This window comes from Macaca fascicularis, chromosome 4, assembly GCF_037993035.2.
Source record: "Macaca fascicularis isolate 582-1 chromosome 4, T2T-MFA8v1.1".
NCBI lineage: Eukaryota > Metazoa > Chordata > Mammalia > Primates > Cercopithecidae > Macaca > Macaca fascicularis.
This window is the reverse complement of record NC_088378.1, coordinates 124,680,062-124,698,814: the sequence shown is the minus strand read 5'-3', so window position 1 is coordinate 124,698,814 and position 18,753 is coordinate 124,680,062. Positions and strand designations below refer to the sequence as shown.

Here is an 18,753-nt window from a genome sequence, read left to right as displayed (position 1 = left end):
CAGGCTTCTTTTTCCTGAGAGAATTTTGAAAGAGTTTTCCTAAAATGCTAACTCCTGTGTCACAGCCTCTGTGCCCCTGCCTTCAAGTGGTACAGAATACCTTCTCTGGACCGGAGGTAGATCAGGTCCTTTCAAATGCAACACTATTTTATCAATAAATCGATTTTCTTTGTTTTAAATTTCTTTAAAAAACTATTAAAAGAAAAAATAAACACCAGATAATTTAATTAACATTTTAAAAGTAATATTAACATAACATTATTTAATCTTTCTAACAACCCTATAAGGTACTAACTCTGAGATATATGTGTGTGTGTGTGTAAATGTGACATACATATGTGATACATACAAATGTAATACATATATGTATGTACTATAATACAGGCAGCCCTCTGTATCTGTGGTTCTGCGTCCATGGATTCAACCAATCTCAGAGGGAAAATATTTTTTAAAAATTGTGTCTATACTGAACATGTACAGCCTTTCTTTCTTGTCACTATGACTTAAAAAGTACAGTACAACAATTATTCATATAGCATTTACATTGTACTAGGTATTATAAATAATCTAGAGATAATTTAAAATATATGCAAGGATGTACATAGGTGATATGCAAATTTATACAATTTAATATCAGGGACTTCAGCATATACACATTTTGGTATCTGAGGGGTTCCTGGAACGAATCCCCCATGGATACTAAGGGAAGGACAACAGTATACACACACACACACACGTATACACATATACACACATATGTATGCATATATATATATATATATATATACACACCCAGACATACACATACAAATTCAAGGGGCCAGTTAGGTTATATAACTGACCAGTCACTTGGGTAGAAATTCATGGTGTGCTGAGAATAAATGTAAGTATTGATCCTATCTTTAAAGATGATTCTATTCCAAATGCTAAAGATTTTGCCCAATGACTCAAAAAAGAAAATTCCTGACCTAATTGTCTTTCTCTTAGAACCTTTGTCTCCTTGTGGCAACCAGGCTTCAGAAAGGGAGAAGTATGTGTATGTGAAAGGGAATAGCACTCTGAAAATCCGAGCCCAGTTCTAACACCTCACTTAACTAACACACCCACCAAGCAGAGCACAGACACCTCCAGGTGGCATCCTGCTGAAGGTAACATTTTCTGTGGCTTCCTTTCATCATTTTCCGGACAGTTGTGTTCTTTTCTCTTTTTTTTTTTTTTTTTTTTTTTTGAGATGGAGTCTTGCTGTGTCACCCAGGCTAGAGTGCAGTGGTGCGATCTCAGCTCATTGCAAGCTCCGCCTCCCAGGTTCGAGCGATCCTCCTGCCTCAGCCTCCTAAGTAGCTGGGACTACAGGCGCCCACCACCACGCCCAGCTAATTTTTGTAGTTTTAGTAGAGACAGGTTTTCACCATGCTGGTCAGACTGGTCTCAAACTCCTGACCTCGTGATCTGCCCACCTCGGCCTCCCAAAGTGTTGGGATTACAGGTGTGAGCCACCACGCTGAGTCATATTCTTAATTGCAACTTACATTCTGGATATCTGGGGTCTAGTGCCTAGGTTTTTCTATGGCCATTTCTTACTTCAGCGATTTTGTAAAAGTACCAAGGTCAATCCGTCTTCTGCAGACGATAGGTTGATTCATTAACACTTCCCAAATGACTCTAGAAGCCCAAGAACACAGAGGACCATGTATAATAAATGGAAAACATCTTTTCATGGTGATTTAACATTGTCATGGTTGTTTTTAATGAAGGCACACCTGGAAAAATTTTGGCATGTCAAATCCTTAGATATAGAAATGGTTTCCTCCCCAGGGGCTATCCCTTCAAACTGTCACCACGGGTCATAAACAGCCTGGCTCAGAAGTGCAGGAAGACATTCCTTTTACAGCTGTAATCACCCACTGCTCCGGAGGAAGCCAGCAGCCTGAGCCCTACAAGAACTTGACAGAAGCCTGGAGCTGGAACTCACTGATTCATCGTTTGAATTTAAAAAGCCAGTCTTTCAAAATCCCAGATGAGCACATCTCTGGCTCTGCTCCCGTCATAGGGTGCAGAAAAGTTTAAAGGGTTGTTGGGATGGGTGGAGGTAATGATACCCATTTTAGAGCACAGAACGTACAGACTGTGCTATAGACCACTTTGGGGAAGGAGGGAGAAAGGGAGAGTGGGATCCCACAGGGCTAAGAAAACGAAGGCTGAAACAGAAAAGAAAAGAAAGAGAAGAGAAAAGAAGAGAGGGAAAACCAACAGTGGTATGATCTTCCAATCAGCATTTTAAGAGCTTAATAAAATGTGGTCAGATTCTCATTTCAAGCGCTGGACAACAGTTGAGTCTGGCCACTGCACCGTGAAAGGCTCGAACAGATGCCACCACTCTGACCTTAGGGTAAGCCTGCCCTCTTTGGCAGCCTACTGTCTCTTTTAGAATCATTAGATGAAGTCGCACATGCCTGAAAAAATGATTCCATCATAATGTGATAGGGTGAAAACTTTTTCCTTCTAGATATTTGGTACAGCCACTCAGCCAGCAGACCCGTCCTGATAGGAATTCAGAAAGGCGCCGTAATGTGAACGTGCAAGTGCTTCATCTGTTTGCTCACTGGTTGAGAAAGAAACGGGGCCTGATGCCAGGTTAGAGATGAGGAGAACTCACGAGAGCTCTCCTCTACTGGGGGTGGCAAACAGGAGGTAAAATAATCACAGTGCTTTGGGACAAATGTTGTGAATGGAAATGTATCAAGGGGAACAGGAACGCAGGAAAAGCAGTCCCTGATGCTCTGGGAAATGGATGGAAGGCCTAGCAGGGCAGGAGTTCATAGGACTTGAGACTTCAGTGCGAGTCTCCCAGATAAACAAAGGGGGATGACGGGCAGGGCGTTGATGACGTGAAAGGGAACAGAAGGAGATCAGGTGGGAAAGGCACGGAAGGCCTGATGAGTCACGAGCAGAGGATTGGCTTTTAGTTCCAAGGCCAAGGGAGCCCATGAAGAGTTCTATGGAGGGAAATGACAAGATCCAATTTGTGCTTTTGAAGGGCTGCTATGCTGGCAGTGGGAGCACCAGGTCCTGGGAACACCCAGCCTGCGGCCCTGCCCTGACACCTGCGCAGGGTCCACTCAGGATGGGATTTGAGGGTCGGTACGTCAGAATTTGCAACTCTTTACCCACCCCTAACCCTCCAAAGGGCTGAGTCTTGTATTTTTCAGATCACTGCTTTAGAGGTGAGTGGGAAAACTGGAGTGAGAAACACAAGAGGAGGACTTGAGCCTCTTGGTCAGATTGCTTCACAAGATAAAGTCCAGAGTGAAAGATGTTCTTCTTTTTTCTTCTTCTTCTTCTTCTTTTTTTTTTTAAGGCAAAAAGAAAGGTTTCTGGATGGTGGGCAGAGAAGTAGGCCATTTGGTGGTGTGGGAGGGCAGCTAAGGAGAGAGCCACAGAAAAATCCTAGGAATGTGAGGAGCAGTGATGGCATTGGGGAGGGAAGGCAGGTTCTTACGTGTTGTTATGATCCAGTTACCGTCATTTGGTAGAGAATGGAGTTTCCTAGTAATTACTTTTGGAAATCACACTGCACTATATGACCCTGATGTGATTGGAGACTGAATTATGTGGACTACAGTGTTTTAAAAAGTTGCAACACATATCGTTTGAGTAGACTTACAAAAGAGATTGCCAAGCAAGAGTTTACATACCGGCTCGTTTTTGCCTCAGTGCCTCTTCACCAGCTGGTTCATATTCATGAAGACTCTGAAAAGAACATTTGAGAAAGTTGTCAATTAAGGTTAGAGAAGTCTTTTCACTGTGGCTCCCCACTTAGATACCCCTAAATGTTGGAGCTGAGCTTAAGGCCACAGCCTTAATGGATACTGGGCACACAGCAATGAAATGGTTTGGAAAATGAAGTGGAGTTGTTACTGCAGTGTGACCTAAGAATTCACTTTTTTTGACCAGTCTCTAGACCAGGAACAGAAGAAATCACCATATCTGACTTTCTCAGAGTTCCTGCAGTTTGAATCCTGTCAAGAAATATAAATTATTATCATGTTCTAAACTTGTACTCTCTGCCTGACTTGAACTGAGTCATCCCAGCGACCTTCGAGACAAGTCTCACGACCTCCTTCTCAACACTCAGCCTGCCCCAACCCCAGTCTTCCTGCTGTATTAGGGCTCTTTAACCACTGTGCATGCTTAGAAATTATTTTTCCTGAGTCTGATCCTTTTTCTCCTGGATGGTTCTATTGCTGGTTGCTGTAGTAGGAACTAAGAGAGTCTGCTCTAGAGTCAGACTGCCTGGGTACAAGACTGTGCCACTCACTTTGTGGCTTTGTGACCTTGGGGAAGTTACTTATCCTTGCTGAGCTTTAGGGTTTTTTTCCTGTACAATGGGAATAATAACAGTATCAACTTCATAGAATTGTTATGAAAACTAAGCAAACTACAGTATGGCATGTAGTAAGTTCTTAATACATTTTACCTATTATTATACTGGGTGGTGATTAAAAGTAAGGACTCTGAAGACATGGAGTTCAAATCCTAGCTCCATCATTAAATGAATGTATGACCTTGGGCAAGTCATTTAACCTTTCTGTGCCTCTGTCCTTACCTATAGAATGGAGATGAATATAGCTTATCTCAGAATGTTGTTACAAGGATCAAATGATTAGTAAGTGTAAGGCACTGAAAGTAGTTTTGGTTACATGGTAAATATTATTCAGGGAGGGGGCACTAAGATGTTCTGGGGGCATCATGCTGCAACTGCCATCTGCCACCTGGTGCATTTCTGTGAAGTTCATCTCCTTCATCGTGTAGCTTTTTTGTTAAAGAATAGGCATTGATCAGTTTCACTCATGGGCTCTTCACCAGTTCCGCAGCTGGTAACAGAGCCTACCTCGTACCTTGACCTGACACGGATTTCCTAGCTGGTCCCTGCCTGCCTGTAGGTTTTCCTGTGATGTGTTTTCCACCCCAAACTCCCTTCACACTCAATAGAAAAGCCCGACCTCTCTGAAGCCTCCCAGATAACCCCGCCCACAGAGATCTGTGCTTTACCCTGACCTGCATGCATCCATGACCGCCACCTGGGGCAGAGCTCATTCTGCCATGGAGGTTGTCTACCACTGTTTTCTAGTTATCTCACATCATCACGATGACAAACATAATACTTCCTAAGATGTATTTAACACCCTGTGCCAGGACAAGGGTAGACGCTGTTATTATCCACATTTCACTAATAAGAAAGCACAGGCACGGAGAGGTCCAGTAACTTGCCTAGGATCATACAGACTTTAATGGCAGAGCAGGATTCAAACCCAGCCGGCTCCAGAGTCTGCACTTGCCCACACAGGCACTGCATCATCTTATCAGCAGAGACCTGGGAAACTGCCTTTGTCGCAGGGAGTTCGTCTCTCTTCACTCAGAGCCGTTTCTCTTTGTCTGTATAACCTCTTCCAATTCCCTCCTCCTTTCCAGTGAACCGTTCCCTTGGCTGGTCTCCCTCCTTTTACTAAGTTACATTTTTAGGAAAAGACCAGATGTCAGCAATTTACCACTCCATGTGAGGTTTACCTGTTCCCCTCACTGATGCCCTTAGGAGGTACTGGTTGAAGAACGTATTAAAGTCAGTAGGAAATGAAACAATGAAAGAACCAAAAATGGAAAGAGGAAGAAAGTACATGAAGTCATGAAACAAGTATCAAGTACTATCCTGTGTACTTGAGAGTTCATAAATATTCTTGAAGAAATAAAGAGAGGAATGATGAATGATGACTGGAACTTCAAAAGCCCAGTTGCTGCTTTATTTGCAGTGCAGTTATTTTAGATGTAATTGAATATGCAGGAATGGAACGTGCAAAGTCAATGTATAGGACTGGTTCTGGCCCAGCTTCCCCTGGAGAATGCTTTGGCTTTCTGCCCAGGCAAAAGGAAGATTCTTCATGCTTTCTGGCCTCCATCCTCTCTGGGGTCTGGTGGGGAGGAGGGAGTGGCCACTGGGAGCTTTCTCTGTCCACACTTCAAGGCAGCAGTTAGGGGACCCAGACAGCACACGAGAACTTGACCACCAGTGGTCACCTTTGGGCAGTTCTCCCAGGTCGAGTTTTCGTTCTCTCTGCTTTCCACTAGGACTAAAGCATTGAGGTCTTGCCTCTTTGTCTTGTCAGTTACATGTTAAAATCAAGGTATATTTCAATTATCTAATGCAACATATTTCAACTCTTTGTGAGAATCAGGATCACTGGTCTCCCCTGCCCCCAATGTGATTCAGTAGGTTGGGGGTGAGGTGCAGAAAACTGCCTTTTCAACCAGCACATCCATTGACATGAGGCAATCTTTTAGAAACACTATTTTCTGAAGATTTTCTGAATCTTTATGGTGACCATCTGGAACTTTCAGGGCACGTCTTTGCAAGTGCTGCTTCCACAGCTCTGTCACCTGCAGCCTCTTTGTTGTCCAGTGAGAGCAACCTACTTCCTATTTTAAGCCCTGCAATCATTGGAAATAATGGAGGAAAAAGCACACTGATGGCAATGAAGCCTCTCAGGAGGTGGGGTGGAGATGGTAAATGCCCTTGACCATCCCCAGATTCAAAGAGGTACAAAGATCTGGCTGCCAAGTCACGGGACCTGGATGTGAATAGAGCAAATGGTCGCACCAAGAAGTGAATCCCACAGTTTCAGAATTTTAGGAGATGTCATTCACTCCCTCGAATCCTCTGTTTCTTACATTATGAAAAATAGTAAGTGCTGAGGCACATCAGATGCTCAGTACAGTCTCTGGTAGTGGCGTGTGCCGTGTATTCTGCTGGCCTGGGGCTCATTGTGGACCAGCCTTACCGTCCTGATTCCTCATGTCATCCCAGTTTGGGGAACTGTGGGACTCCAGCACTTGCCTTTCCTCTTACCCTTTGGGTGCTGAGTAGAACTCACAAGGGAGCATAGGTTTGCCAGGGCTCCCAGTGCTAGGCAGTGTATTTACTTCAGACAAGAAAACAGATCTTCCAACTGGACCTCCCTCTGCCAGCTCTATCTGTGTAGAGGTCCCCAAGGGACTGTCTGAGCCACAGTGGACAGCGCTGTCCAGAGGGAATTTCCTGAAGGCCAAGCTTCAGCCGGAAAAGACAAGGTCACCAATTCCAGGAAGTGCCCCACCTATCGGACCTGATGACTTCACAAATAATTGTAGTGGGGGCAGAGTGGCCTGGAGTGGGGGTGGGTAGTCAGTCAGGAATGAGAGGTGGCTTTTTATTCATGAAGAAGAAAATTCCCAGGGAACAGGATGGCAAACGAGGAGGTAAGCAAAGGCTCCTGCTTTCCCAAATCTTACGCCTACTCGCCCGAGCCCTGCCACACACGCCTCTTTTTCTTGACCTGAAACCTCCAATTTAACATCTTTGCTTCTGTGTTTGAAAACTGTCTGAGCAAGAATCCTCTAGCAAAGTCTGCTCACATAAGCATATTCAGAGGGGTTTATTTGTATCAAAAGTAATCACAAAAGCTGCAATGACTTTTGCACCAACCTAATACTAGAATATTAAAAATAACTGCAAATGCATAGGCACTTGGGCTCTGTGCTAGTCACCGTGCTGTGGGTTGCATGTAGAACATTGAAGCCTCACAACAAACAGATGAAGGAGATGTGATTTATTCTCATGTAGAGGAAACAGACTCAGGGAAATGAAGAAAGTTGACAAAGTTTCCAAAGCTAATGAGAGTCAGAGCTGGGCTTCCATTCAGACGTGACATCAAAGTGGAGCATGTACAGCCTGTAACTCTAAGATGGTTACTGGAGCAGGATCCAGGGCAGCATGTCTGAAAGCCAACATCCTGGGCCCCACCCAGGCATCCTGAGCTAAAATCTGCATTTGAAGAAGGTCTCTGGGCAGATCCATGCCCACATGAAAGCTTGAGAAGCACTGGGCTACATCATCACCCTTTAAAAGCCTTTCACCCCACGTGTGTATATTCATGTTCATAGGAACATTATTTACAATAGCCAAGAGGTGGAAGCAACTCATGTCCATGGATGGATAAATGGACATACAAAATATAGTACATATGTACAACAGGACATTAAAGCCTTAAAAAGGGGGAAGTGCTGACACAGGCTACAACATAGATAAACCATGAGGACAATATGCTAAGTGAAGTAAGCCACCCGCAAAAAAACAAATACTATATGATTCTACCTACATGAGGTATCTAGAATCACCAAATTAATAGACAGAAATTAAAACAGTAGTAACCAGCAGCTGTCAGTAGAGAAGGAAATGAGGAGTTATTGTCAAGTGGGTATAGAGTTTGAGTTTTGCAAAATGAAAAAATTATGAAAATTAGTTGTACAATAATGTGGATACACTTAATACTACTGAACTGTATGACTAAAAATGGTTTCAAGATGTTAAATTTTATGTTAGGCATAATTACCACAATTCCAAAAACCAAGGCCATCACCAGATGTTGCATACATGTGACATTTAAGATGGTAGAAGGTCAGTCATGGGAACTGGGTGGCAGCTTAGGGCAGTATAAACTGATCAGGCAGGCTCAAGTGCACTTTTCCAATGGAAGTCCTCAGCCTTTGGGTTGCATGAAGACATTATAACTTGAAGGGTGGATCTACCAAGGAAAAGTGGGGTCCTTTGAGGTGAGTGGTAGGAGCTTCCAAGGAGATGGAGTTCACATTCCACCAAGAGCCCTAGGTCAACTTATCCCCTGACCAGCCTTCGCCACCAGGCAGATGAAGGGGCTTTGCCAGGCCATCACTAGGAGGGCAGATGTGGCATAGAGAGAAGGCACTGCTGCAGCCAGAAACACTAAGAAATGCTGGAACAGAGGCAAAGCTAACACTACTGCTGAGATCGTCTCAGGCCCTGGCTTTTACCCCACCTGCCTTACATAGCCAGAGCTCTGCACTGACTATGTGAATTCACAAGAAGCTTAAATGTTTCCCTCCTCTATTTAAATGGGCAGGCTATTGTGTATGAGTGTACAGGTTATACCCTGCACACTGGGGTTTGGAAGAGGAGACACACCATATATGTCCCTCTAGTCATGAGAGAAATAAAGAAAAGACAAAGATAACCTAGGTCAGAAAATGAAAGAACCAAAAATGGAAAGAGGAGGAAAGTACGTGAAGTCTTGAAACAAAATCCTGAAGGTAAGATCAAGCATTTTGAAAATGATATCAAATGGGAGCAAAGTATACAAATTTGGTCAAGTTTGGTTTAAAAGAAAAAAAATCAAACACATTGTTTACAAGAGAGTCATAAAACAAAGTGGTATATAAAGACTTAAAACAAAAGGACAAAAATCAGGCAAACACACAAACAAAAGCAGACATGACAATTGGAATAGCAGACAAATAATTAAATTAAAACATACAAAGTAGGACAAAGAGGGACATTTCATAATGCTAAAAATGTACCAGTGAATGTCTAACAACAGTGACTGACAAAAAAAAAAAAAGAACTGAAATATGCAAAACAAAAAAGTGGAAAATACTACTACAATAAGAGAAACAATAACAGTAAACAGTTACATAACATTTATTATGTGCCAGACACTGTTCTAGGGCATCTTATAGATATGAACTAATTTAATTTTCATAAGAATAAAAGGAAATCAGTACTACTATTAGCATCGTTATACAGATGAAGAAATTGAGACAGAGAGAATTACATCAGTCTCCAAAGATTCCCAACCAGTAACATGCCCTGTCTCCGGTGTAGGGAGAAGCCTAAGTAAGGAATAACCTGAAAATTCCCATAAAGAATAAGGGGGTACTTATCCCTCCCTTTACTTAAGTTAAACTCTCCTTGACTTTCCAAAGACAAAACCACCTGAATAATTTGTCAGCAAAGGTCTTATATGATGTCTATGGTCCCTTCAGCTATATCAGTCCGTGATCATCACACATGCACAGATTAATGTCTTTTGGAATGTGTTCTAGCCTGATGTCCCAGTTAAAACAAATCCTCTAAGAACATACATTCTGCTCAATCCTCCAAATCTGCTTTGTTGTTATTGTTGTCAGTTTAACAGAGTGGAAGCCTTAGGCCTAGTGGTTGCAATTTAGAGAAGGAAGGAACCCTGGGAGGTCTCTCTTGAAGCTACATTGATGTTCTCTTGACACCACCACTTATTTCAGAATATAGCAAGTGGTAGCCCAGCAAATACACTGACCTACTGTTTATATTCACCCCTTTTCCTTATATTTACCCTAGGTTTATATTCACCCCTTCTCCTCATTTGCAACATTTTTTCTTATGTGGCAATTATGGGAGGAAGTTTTTTCTCCCTAAACTGTTTGTAGGAACTATTGTCAGTCAGGAAATCATAAAAATGTTGACAAGAAAAATTACAGCACATATGGATATACTCACCAAAGGATGAATAGTAGACTCTAAATTCCAGTTCAGTGTAGCTTTGGAAGAATAAATCACAATAAACATGAGGCACAAAGTGGTTCTCTTTGGTGATTTCATGTCTTAAAGTTTGAGTTGGTTGGCCTGAAATGGAAATATGATAGTTTATTTCTGTATTTTATGCTGTATTTTAAATACAGCAATTTATTTCTTAAACAAGGAAAGAACTCGCAAGCCCTGTCTTGAAGGTCATCCTACACAAGAACCTTTTCAATAGAGACAGAAAACGAAGAAGAAGCATGAAGGAATCAACTTAGCATTCTCTGCCCAGACCTTCGGGTGAAGAAATGGTCACAGTAGGGGAATGGGGGTTGAGAGGCTGAGAATGGTGCCTGAAAATAGGACAAAGGTAGCAGATGTCTGAGTAAGAAATACTTACACATAATTTATGAACAAAAAGACTCAGAGAATACTATCCAGTTTTGCTACATGCAATATACTTCGGTATTTTCAATTCTATCATAGAGTATCTTACCCCATTTTTAATTTAATTCTGGTAGTAACCCATTTAATGGACATCATGACCCATATTAATGGACTATGACCCATTAGTATGAAAACTGCTGGACTTGGTTATAAAAATATAAGTTGTATCTTATAGTATTGTTTCATATTATAGTGCATAATATAGAATATTAGCATCATTATATATCCCATCTTATTTATTTATTTATTCATTATATTTTGAGATAGGGTTTCACTCTATTGCCTAGGCTGGTCTTGAATTCCTGGCCTCAAGCAATCCTCCTGCCTCAGCCTCCCAAAGTGCCAGGATTACAGAGGTAAGTCGTCATGCCTGGCCTTATGTATTGATTTTTTAAAATTCCCTTTATAATGCTGATGATGAAAATAGCTTTTTGGTGATGAGATGAATAATTTTTGCATTTAAAAAGCAGGGTATCACGTGGAATAATCTCCACCCTAGAAGGTCTGGAGACCAAGACAATCTACTTCGTGCACACTCCTCTCCTTATGGCTTTTCTATGCCCATGTGTTGCTGTGAAAAGAATGCTAGACTAAGAGACACAAGATATGAGTTAGGATCCAGGATTACTAGAAACTAACTATGTCCTGTGTAAGTAATTTGTCTTCTCTGAGTCCAAGTTTTCCCGTCTGTAAAATGGGAATAATTGTACCTCTCCTAATTCTCTCACAGAGTTTTCCGAGATTCAAATGAGATTAAAAGGCATGAAGAACTCCAGAAATACAGGCTGCAATAATTATTACTCTGATTGTCAACAGAATCCAGAATGCAACCATCCAGAAGGGCAGGCTTTTGGCTGGAGTGTTGCAGGGAGCGCCAGGGAAGCAATGGCCAGGATAACACACTGATGATAGGCAAGATTTACACGCCAGGGAAAATTGTATTTCAATCGCCAGCTGACAACTGCCACCTTTTCCTCTTCCTCAGTGGAAAACTGGAAAACTGAACCAATTTGCAAATTTGGCAATCAAACACATTTTTTAAATTCTGCAACTCAATGGTTTGGGGGAAATGCTTTGCAATTTAGGTTATAGCAGCTGTTTAACACCAGATGCATCTGCTGTGGGGAAATCATAGCAATGTACTGCTTAATTTTCTATTGGAAGTTTTATCTTCCTTTTTGAAAGACAGTGTGTCCTTGCGGGTATTGAACAGGCTAATATAGAATGAGTCAGGTATTTAGGAAGCAAAGTAGTCTTTTCAGGCCCCAACCTCTGTTGGTTCCCTACTGAGGCAGTTAATCAAGGAGATGAGACTTAGTAACTGAATAGTTAATGAGCCTCCCTTCAAATTTGATAACCAAGGAAGAACTCACATACTAGAAGGACTAGAGCTGGCTCCATATCTTTCTACGATTTCCCAATATTGGCAGTGCATCCTTTTCTTTGGTCAGAGTTATCAAGAATTACAATGTTCCCAAATAGTCATGTCTGGCCCATTTGTATAGGCCATTGAACAATACTGTCCCCATCTTCCCCCACTCCCTGCCTCTGCTGAGATAATTTTTGATAAAGTAACATTCTTATCTATGTTGACTCATTTGTTGACAACAAGATCGCAAGCCAAAAGAAATGGAGATGTAGGAAGGACCCCACCATGGAGAGGCGGGTGTTCTCTGGATGCAGAAGATGATATACAGTCATCAGTTACACAGCAAATATCAGGGATTCTTCACTCAAAAGAAAGGAGAAAGCCACCACTTTGAAAGAAAGGAAATAGTCAACATATTTGACAACCAGTATGGCATGGACCTGACCAATGGGAACAGGGATACGAGCTGAAATTCACTTCAGCTTTCGGGGTTGCTGTCACACTTGGGTAGAGACCTAAAGACAAACTTTTATTTAACCTGCATCATTAATCGTATAAACCTTCCAGCTCACAGGTGTCCATACCTGTGAGGAAGCAAGCAAAAGCTGCTTAACTTGGCCAATGCGGGGAAAAGTCTACATTCATCCAGTTAAAAACACAGAGCAATGTCCCACATTCAAGGCAATTTGTCTTCAGTAGGGCCCCTTTAATCCTAAATTCCCTAAAAGTTCATATTTCTTCTAAAATTCCTGGAGTAAAGGGCAAACAAAGGCTGAGAGACAAAGAGAGAAACAGAGGCAGAGAGAGAAAGAACATTATCAGATGTCATTCCCAATCTCTTTCTCTTTTTAAATTAAAATCCAGGACACTCTCTACTAAAACTCACCAAAGCTGGGAAATATGACCTAGCCTTGTGGCTCTGAGCAACTTCCTGTTCTCCTCTGACTCTATTTTCCTGTCTGTGAAGTTAGAAGACAGGGAGAGGGAAATAAAGCACAGCCTGACATCATATGCCAGGAATAAGTCATCAAGATTCTCAGCAACCCTGCATCTGGAGGATGAATGGTCTGGGTTCCCTGAAGCCACCATTAATGGCGTTCTCTTGCAAAGTGATTATGCACCGGGAATCTTCACTATGGAACTGGCCTGTTCTCACAACTCTTAGAAATAACCAGTGCTGGCTGGATGTGGTAACATATGCCTGCAATCCCAGCATTTTCAGAGGGCAAGGAGAAAGGATCACTTGAAGCCAGGAGTTCAAGACCAGCCTGAGCAAAAAAGTGAGACTCTGTATTGTATCCAAAAAAAAAAAAAAAAAAAAGTATTTTTTGTAATTAGCCAGGTGCAGTGGCACACACCCATAGTCCTAGCTACTCAGGGGGCTGAGGTGGGGAGATGGCTTGAGTCCATGAGCCCTGGAGTTCAAGGCTGCAGTGAGCTATGATTTCATCATTCTAGTCCAACCTCTAACAGAGCAAGATCCTATCTCTCAAAAAAAAAAAAAGAAAGAAATAATAAAGAAACAATCAGTGCTTAAGATCAGCTCTTCTCTTAGAAATCCTTCATCAGCCCTGAGATCAGAAAACTAGGCCTAGAAAGAGTTGAATGTCTCAGAGCTAAGAGATGGCTAGGAGCTGAGTCAGTCAGAACTCCAAGAGATCTACCAATGATTCTCAAAATTTTCGCCAATGACATCCTCCGACAGTTGGAGCAACCATATATGATAGGATTGTGGGTAATAATTGCTGGTGGTTATTAATTATAATTGGTGGGTAATAATTGCTGGTGACACTGACTATAGGAGTCCTGTCTTACTGGGTGCTCACTATGTTCTAGGCCTGCTGCTGAGTTCTCTGCAAGGGTTATGCCCTCTAACCTCTCAAGGAGCCTCTGACACTGCTAAATTACTCCTACTTTTCAGATATGGAAAAGGAAGCTTAGAAAGAAGACTAATTCACTGAGGCCACAAAGCTGATAGACAGTAGTGGCAAAATTATAAACACAGCAGTCTATTCTCCTGAGAACAAGATGTCATGTGAGCTAAGAGATCTTCTTGGTGGGAAATCAATGAACCAACCAACCAAACAAACAAACAAAAATGGAAAACTTTATAGACACCTGACCAGGCAACTGGAAACAAACTTCTAGCCTCATTTTGCCACTAATTAGCTGTGTGATGGGGGGCAAGTCACTTTATCTCTCTGAGCCTGTTTTCTTATCAGTAAATCCAGGGATTTGACTGCACTCAATAATTTCAAAATCCGGATGCAAGAGTTGGTCTCTTGAAGTCCTGTTACTATTCTAAGAGTCTAAAATTCTTCACAGTTATTTCAACTTAAATGCAGGCTCACCCAGGTTAACTTCTGAGAATAATCATAACTATCTTGCATTTATCCCCCCACCTCTGACTTACTACACAGTCTAGGCCTTCTCTGCCCCTCATGTACACCGTGGCAATGGCTTCCTTTCTTTACTTCTCTGCTCCCTCTCTACAGAGATGCAAGATGGATTTTCCTAAAGCACTCTTCTCACAACATTCCCTGTTCAATTTTCCCCTGCTTTCAGAATAAAGGAAATCACTTTCACTGATCCTCAAGGCTCTCCACAACCTGGACTTAAGAGTGAGCATATGTAATAAGCATCTATAATATTTTCACTACCAAAGTCAGTTGCTTTTTCATAAGTTAAAATAGTGCAAAAGATTTTCCAGTGCTCATGCAAAAGTAAAAATGCCAAGTCAATCTTTGAGAATTAATTTTGGGGGTGGACAGGAGGAATTACTGCCAAACAATTTTTCTGTGTTTGGTGAAACCAAAATAACCCTGTCATTTATTTGGTTTATTAATCTCCATCTTTTCCTGTCCCTTAACCCCACACAATCACTGCATATTCAGATTCTACCCATCCTTCAATGCCCAGGCAGTAGGACTCCCTCACAGATGAAGGTTTCCTGATCTGTCCAGTTATAAATAGTCTATTTCCCCTGAACACCTACACACACTTAGACTAGGCCCTTAGCCTTCCTGCTTGTATTATATGTATTGTTATAACTATTGCACAAAGTAAATCTATTTATTCCCTTATCTATTCATTTGTGTATTCCTTTACTGGAAAAAGATTTATTAAGTCCTGTCATATGTTAAGAGTTCTACTGAGTGAAGGGGAAGTAGCAGTAAACAAGACAATGGTCCCTGTCTCCATGAAGCTTAAAGTCTAATGGAGTAGATGAACATTATTAAAGAATAAATTACTCAATTCATTGTTTAACTATGTGAAAGTGCTACTGAGAAGAATAATCATAATATTAATATTTGTTGAGGACTTACTATGTGTTAGGCACTAAACTCAGCATTGACAATATTAAATCACTTAATCTTTATGATCCTAATGGGGTGGTTCCAGTATGATATCTAATTAAAGGGTACAGATCTAGTATGATACAAAATTAACTGAGCCACTGAGTGGTTAAATAACTTGCCTGAGATCACACAGCTAGTAAGTGACAGAGCCAGGATTTGAACCTAGAAAGTCTAACTCGAGAGCCCATCCCTTTAACCATTGCGCTGAACTGTTTACAAAAGGCTATACCAGAAGGACATGACCTAGTCTTGGGGATTTGTGGAAGATATTCCAGGGGAAGTATTTAATTGAGCTGAAACCTAAAGCCTAAGTTGGAGTTAGCTAAAAACAACAGGGCACTTTGGAAGAAGGGGAGGAAGACGGTTCTAGGTGGAAAAAAAAGATCATGTGAAAAGGCCCTGAGGTAAAGAAAGAGCATGACGCATCTGAGGAGCTGCAAGCAGTCCAGAGTGGCTGGAACATGAAAAGAGAGCAGGTGAAGGGTACGAGGCAGAGCTGGTGAGGTGAGCAGAGGCCAGGCTGGGGAGGACTTGTCATTGCAACAATAGGATTAGGTAAGATTGATTAGGGAGGCAATAAAGAGTAGAGAAGGAGGCCTAGGTACAAGTCCCACAGAATTCTAACAATCAAAGATCCAGTTAAGAAAGATGACAAAGCCGAGATGATTGGAAACTGGGAAGTCCTAATTAGGGAAAAAGAATCAGGCTGGCAGGACCAGGGGACAGCAAAAATAAAAAGCAGATAAGCTATAAGTCTGCCCTTCTTCATGGTCCATGAACACATAGCTTTCCTGTGCAAATAACTCACAATCTTCCTGTGCCCGACTTATGACCAGACCCTTGGCTGATTAAAAAAAATGCAAGTTAGCTCACTGCAACCTTGGCATTATCAGTACTACACAAAGCCCTGTTCAGCACACAATAGAAGCAACATTCTATAAAATCCCCAGCAAGACTGTCTTGTTACAGTCAGCTCCTTTTTGCTGGCCTGTCGATGGCATCCTTACAACGTATTTTCATACTTTTTCTAAGAAATTTGCCTTTCTTTACCTACAACTGTCTCAGTAAATTCTTCTTAGTGCTCCCATCATCAGCTCTACATAGTCGCTAACCACCAAAGACAGGAATGAAACCAGAGAGGCAGGAACAGGAGGGAAACAAGGCTAGTGGAATCAAGAGAACCAGGGAAAGTCAAGTTTTAAGAAGGGGGCCGGGCACGGTGTCTCACATCTATAATCCCAGCACTTTGGAAGGCCAAGAGGGGTGGATCACCAGACGTCTGGAGTGTGAGACCAGCCTTGCCTAACATGGTGAAACCCCGTCTCTACTAAAAATACAAAAATCAGCCGGGCATGGTGGTAGACACCTGTTATCTCAGCTACTCAGGAGGCTGAGGCAAGAGAATTGCTTGAACCCAGGAGGCGGAGATTGAAGTGAACCGAGATCACTCCATTGCCCTCTAGCCTGGGCAACAAGAGTGAAACTCCATCTCAAAAAAAAGAAAAAAAGAAGAAGAAGAAGAAGGTGGGGGGTGGTCAACTATATCCAGTGGTGCCAAGAAGTCCATTAAGAAGGAGACTGATATTGCTCATTGGATTTGGAGACATGGTATGCTCTTAGCAAAGGAAATCCCATTGGGATGGTTGGATGGAAATTGTATTGGGAAGAGTTATAGAGTGTTTGTGGGGTGAGGACTTGGAGATGGTGAGTACATGAAACCCACGAAATCTGTTTGTAAACTGAAGTAGAGGGTGAAGGTTCTTCGCACATGTAAGCTGCTTAGCTTTCACATCCACGCAGTAGGTGATGTTCTACACATAGCTTTCTCTTTAAGAAAGGAACTAAGTGTATTAGTACAATATCAAGGGAAATCATACCTCTTACTAAACCTTGGCCTGTAGCTGGCTAACTAGACACAACATCGTAACTTTTGAAAAAAGCCAAGGGCATATACCCTAATGTCCCCCAATCCTTGTGTTCTGGGATACAGACTATGATCAGGCAGCCCTTTTGCAAACATATACTTATCAAAATAGAGACTAAATGAACCTGAAAATAGATGAGCACATATAAGCATTCTACTACTAAAGAACAGAGTTACTCTTAATGGTGTATGATAGATGGCAATGCCAACTTTCAGGAGGACTATCATTGCAAATTTTATTGTGATTATTACTCTGCTCATCTCCATGAGATACAAAGTTGCAATAACGATAGAATGTCATCAGTAACCTACTCCCTGAACTGTAGAAGTACAGATTAAAAACCCTTAAGTGTAACTTTAAGAGCCTGCCTTCATAAATCTGTATTTTCAATTGTAGAGGTGGTAAGACTTATCTTTGCTGACCTTATTTGATTAGATAATTCATCTCTTGCACAAGCAAAAATATGAGCTAAATATTTATTTAACACAAACATGGGACACAATACCAATTAAAGAACTGCCTTGAAGATATTTTTTTTCCTATTTAATTTTCCATTGCCTTGAAATCAGGCCCTGCAGCAGCATTGTGTCAGGGCAGTTCAGTACTATCAGATTACAGGGGAACATTTGTTTGTACACAATGGGATCAAGTTTTCCAAAACACACTGCACATGTGGGCGGCGTTGATAACCTTTTATCCTCTTTTCTTGTTGTTAAGTCACTGTGGGTCTTAGCCTTTAAGCAAAAGATTGCCATCTGTATGAAAACACCGAGTTCCTAACTGCTCTTATCTAGTCTGTCTTGCATTAATTCACCATGTGGAGGGGTTTCCCTGAGCCCTGGCAAAACAATGCCAGGGGTGCATTCCAATTGCAGCCAGAGGGAAGCCCTGTGGAATGAGTCAGTTTTGTTGTTGCTTTTTTTTTTTTTTTTTTTTTTGAGACGGAATCTCACTGCAACACCCAGGCTGGAGTGCAATGGCATGATCTTGGCTCACTGCAACCTCTGCCTCCGGGTTTCAAGCGATTCTCCTGCCTCAGCCTCCTGAGTAGCTGGGACTACAGGCACATGCCACCATGCCGGGCTGATTTTTGTATTTTTAGTAGAGATCGGGTTTCACCATATTGGCCAGGCTGGTCTCGAACTCCTGACCTCAAGTGATACACCCGCCTTGGCCTCCCAAAATGCTGGGGTTACAGGCGTGAACCACTGCACCCAGCCCAGTTTGTTGTATACTCAAATGTTATGGGAG

General features: G+C 41.9%; 1 protein-coding gene across 10 annotated transcripts in view; it reads right to left on the bottom strand.

The window, feature by feature from the left end:
* The window catches only part of ADGRF5 (adhesion G protein-coupled receptor F5), a 102,549-nt gene that overhangs the window by 43,463 nt on the left and 40,333 nt on the right, over positions 1-18,753 (bottom strand). For all 10 annotated transcript variants that reach the window (XM_074039047.1, XM_005552795.5, XM_074039050.1 and 7 more), the window contains exons 2-3: positions 10,382-10,507; positions 3,696-3,750 (exon numbers count right to left, since the gene is read on the bottom strand). In XM_074039047.1, the coding sequence (XP_073895148.1) occupies positions 3,696-3,750; positions 10,382-10,483 (157 nt within the window). In that variant the 5' untranslated portion in view covers positions 10,484-10,507. The remainder of the gene's footprint in view (positions 1-3,695; positions 3,751-10,381; positions 10,508-18,753) is intronic.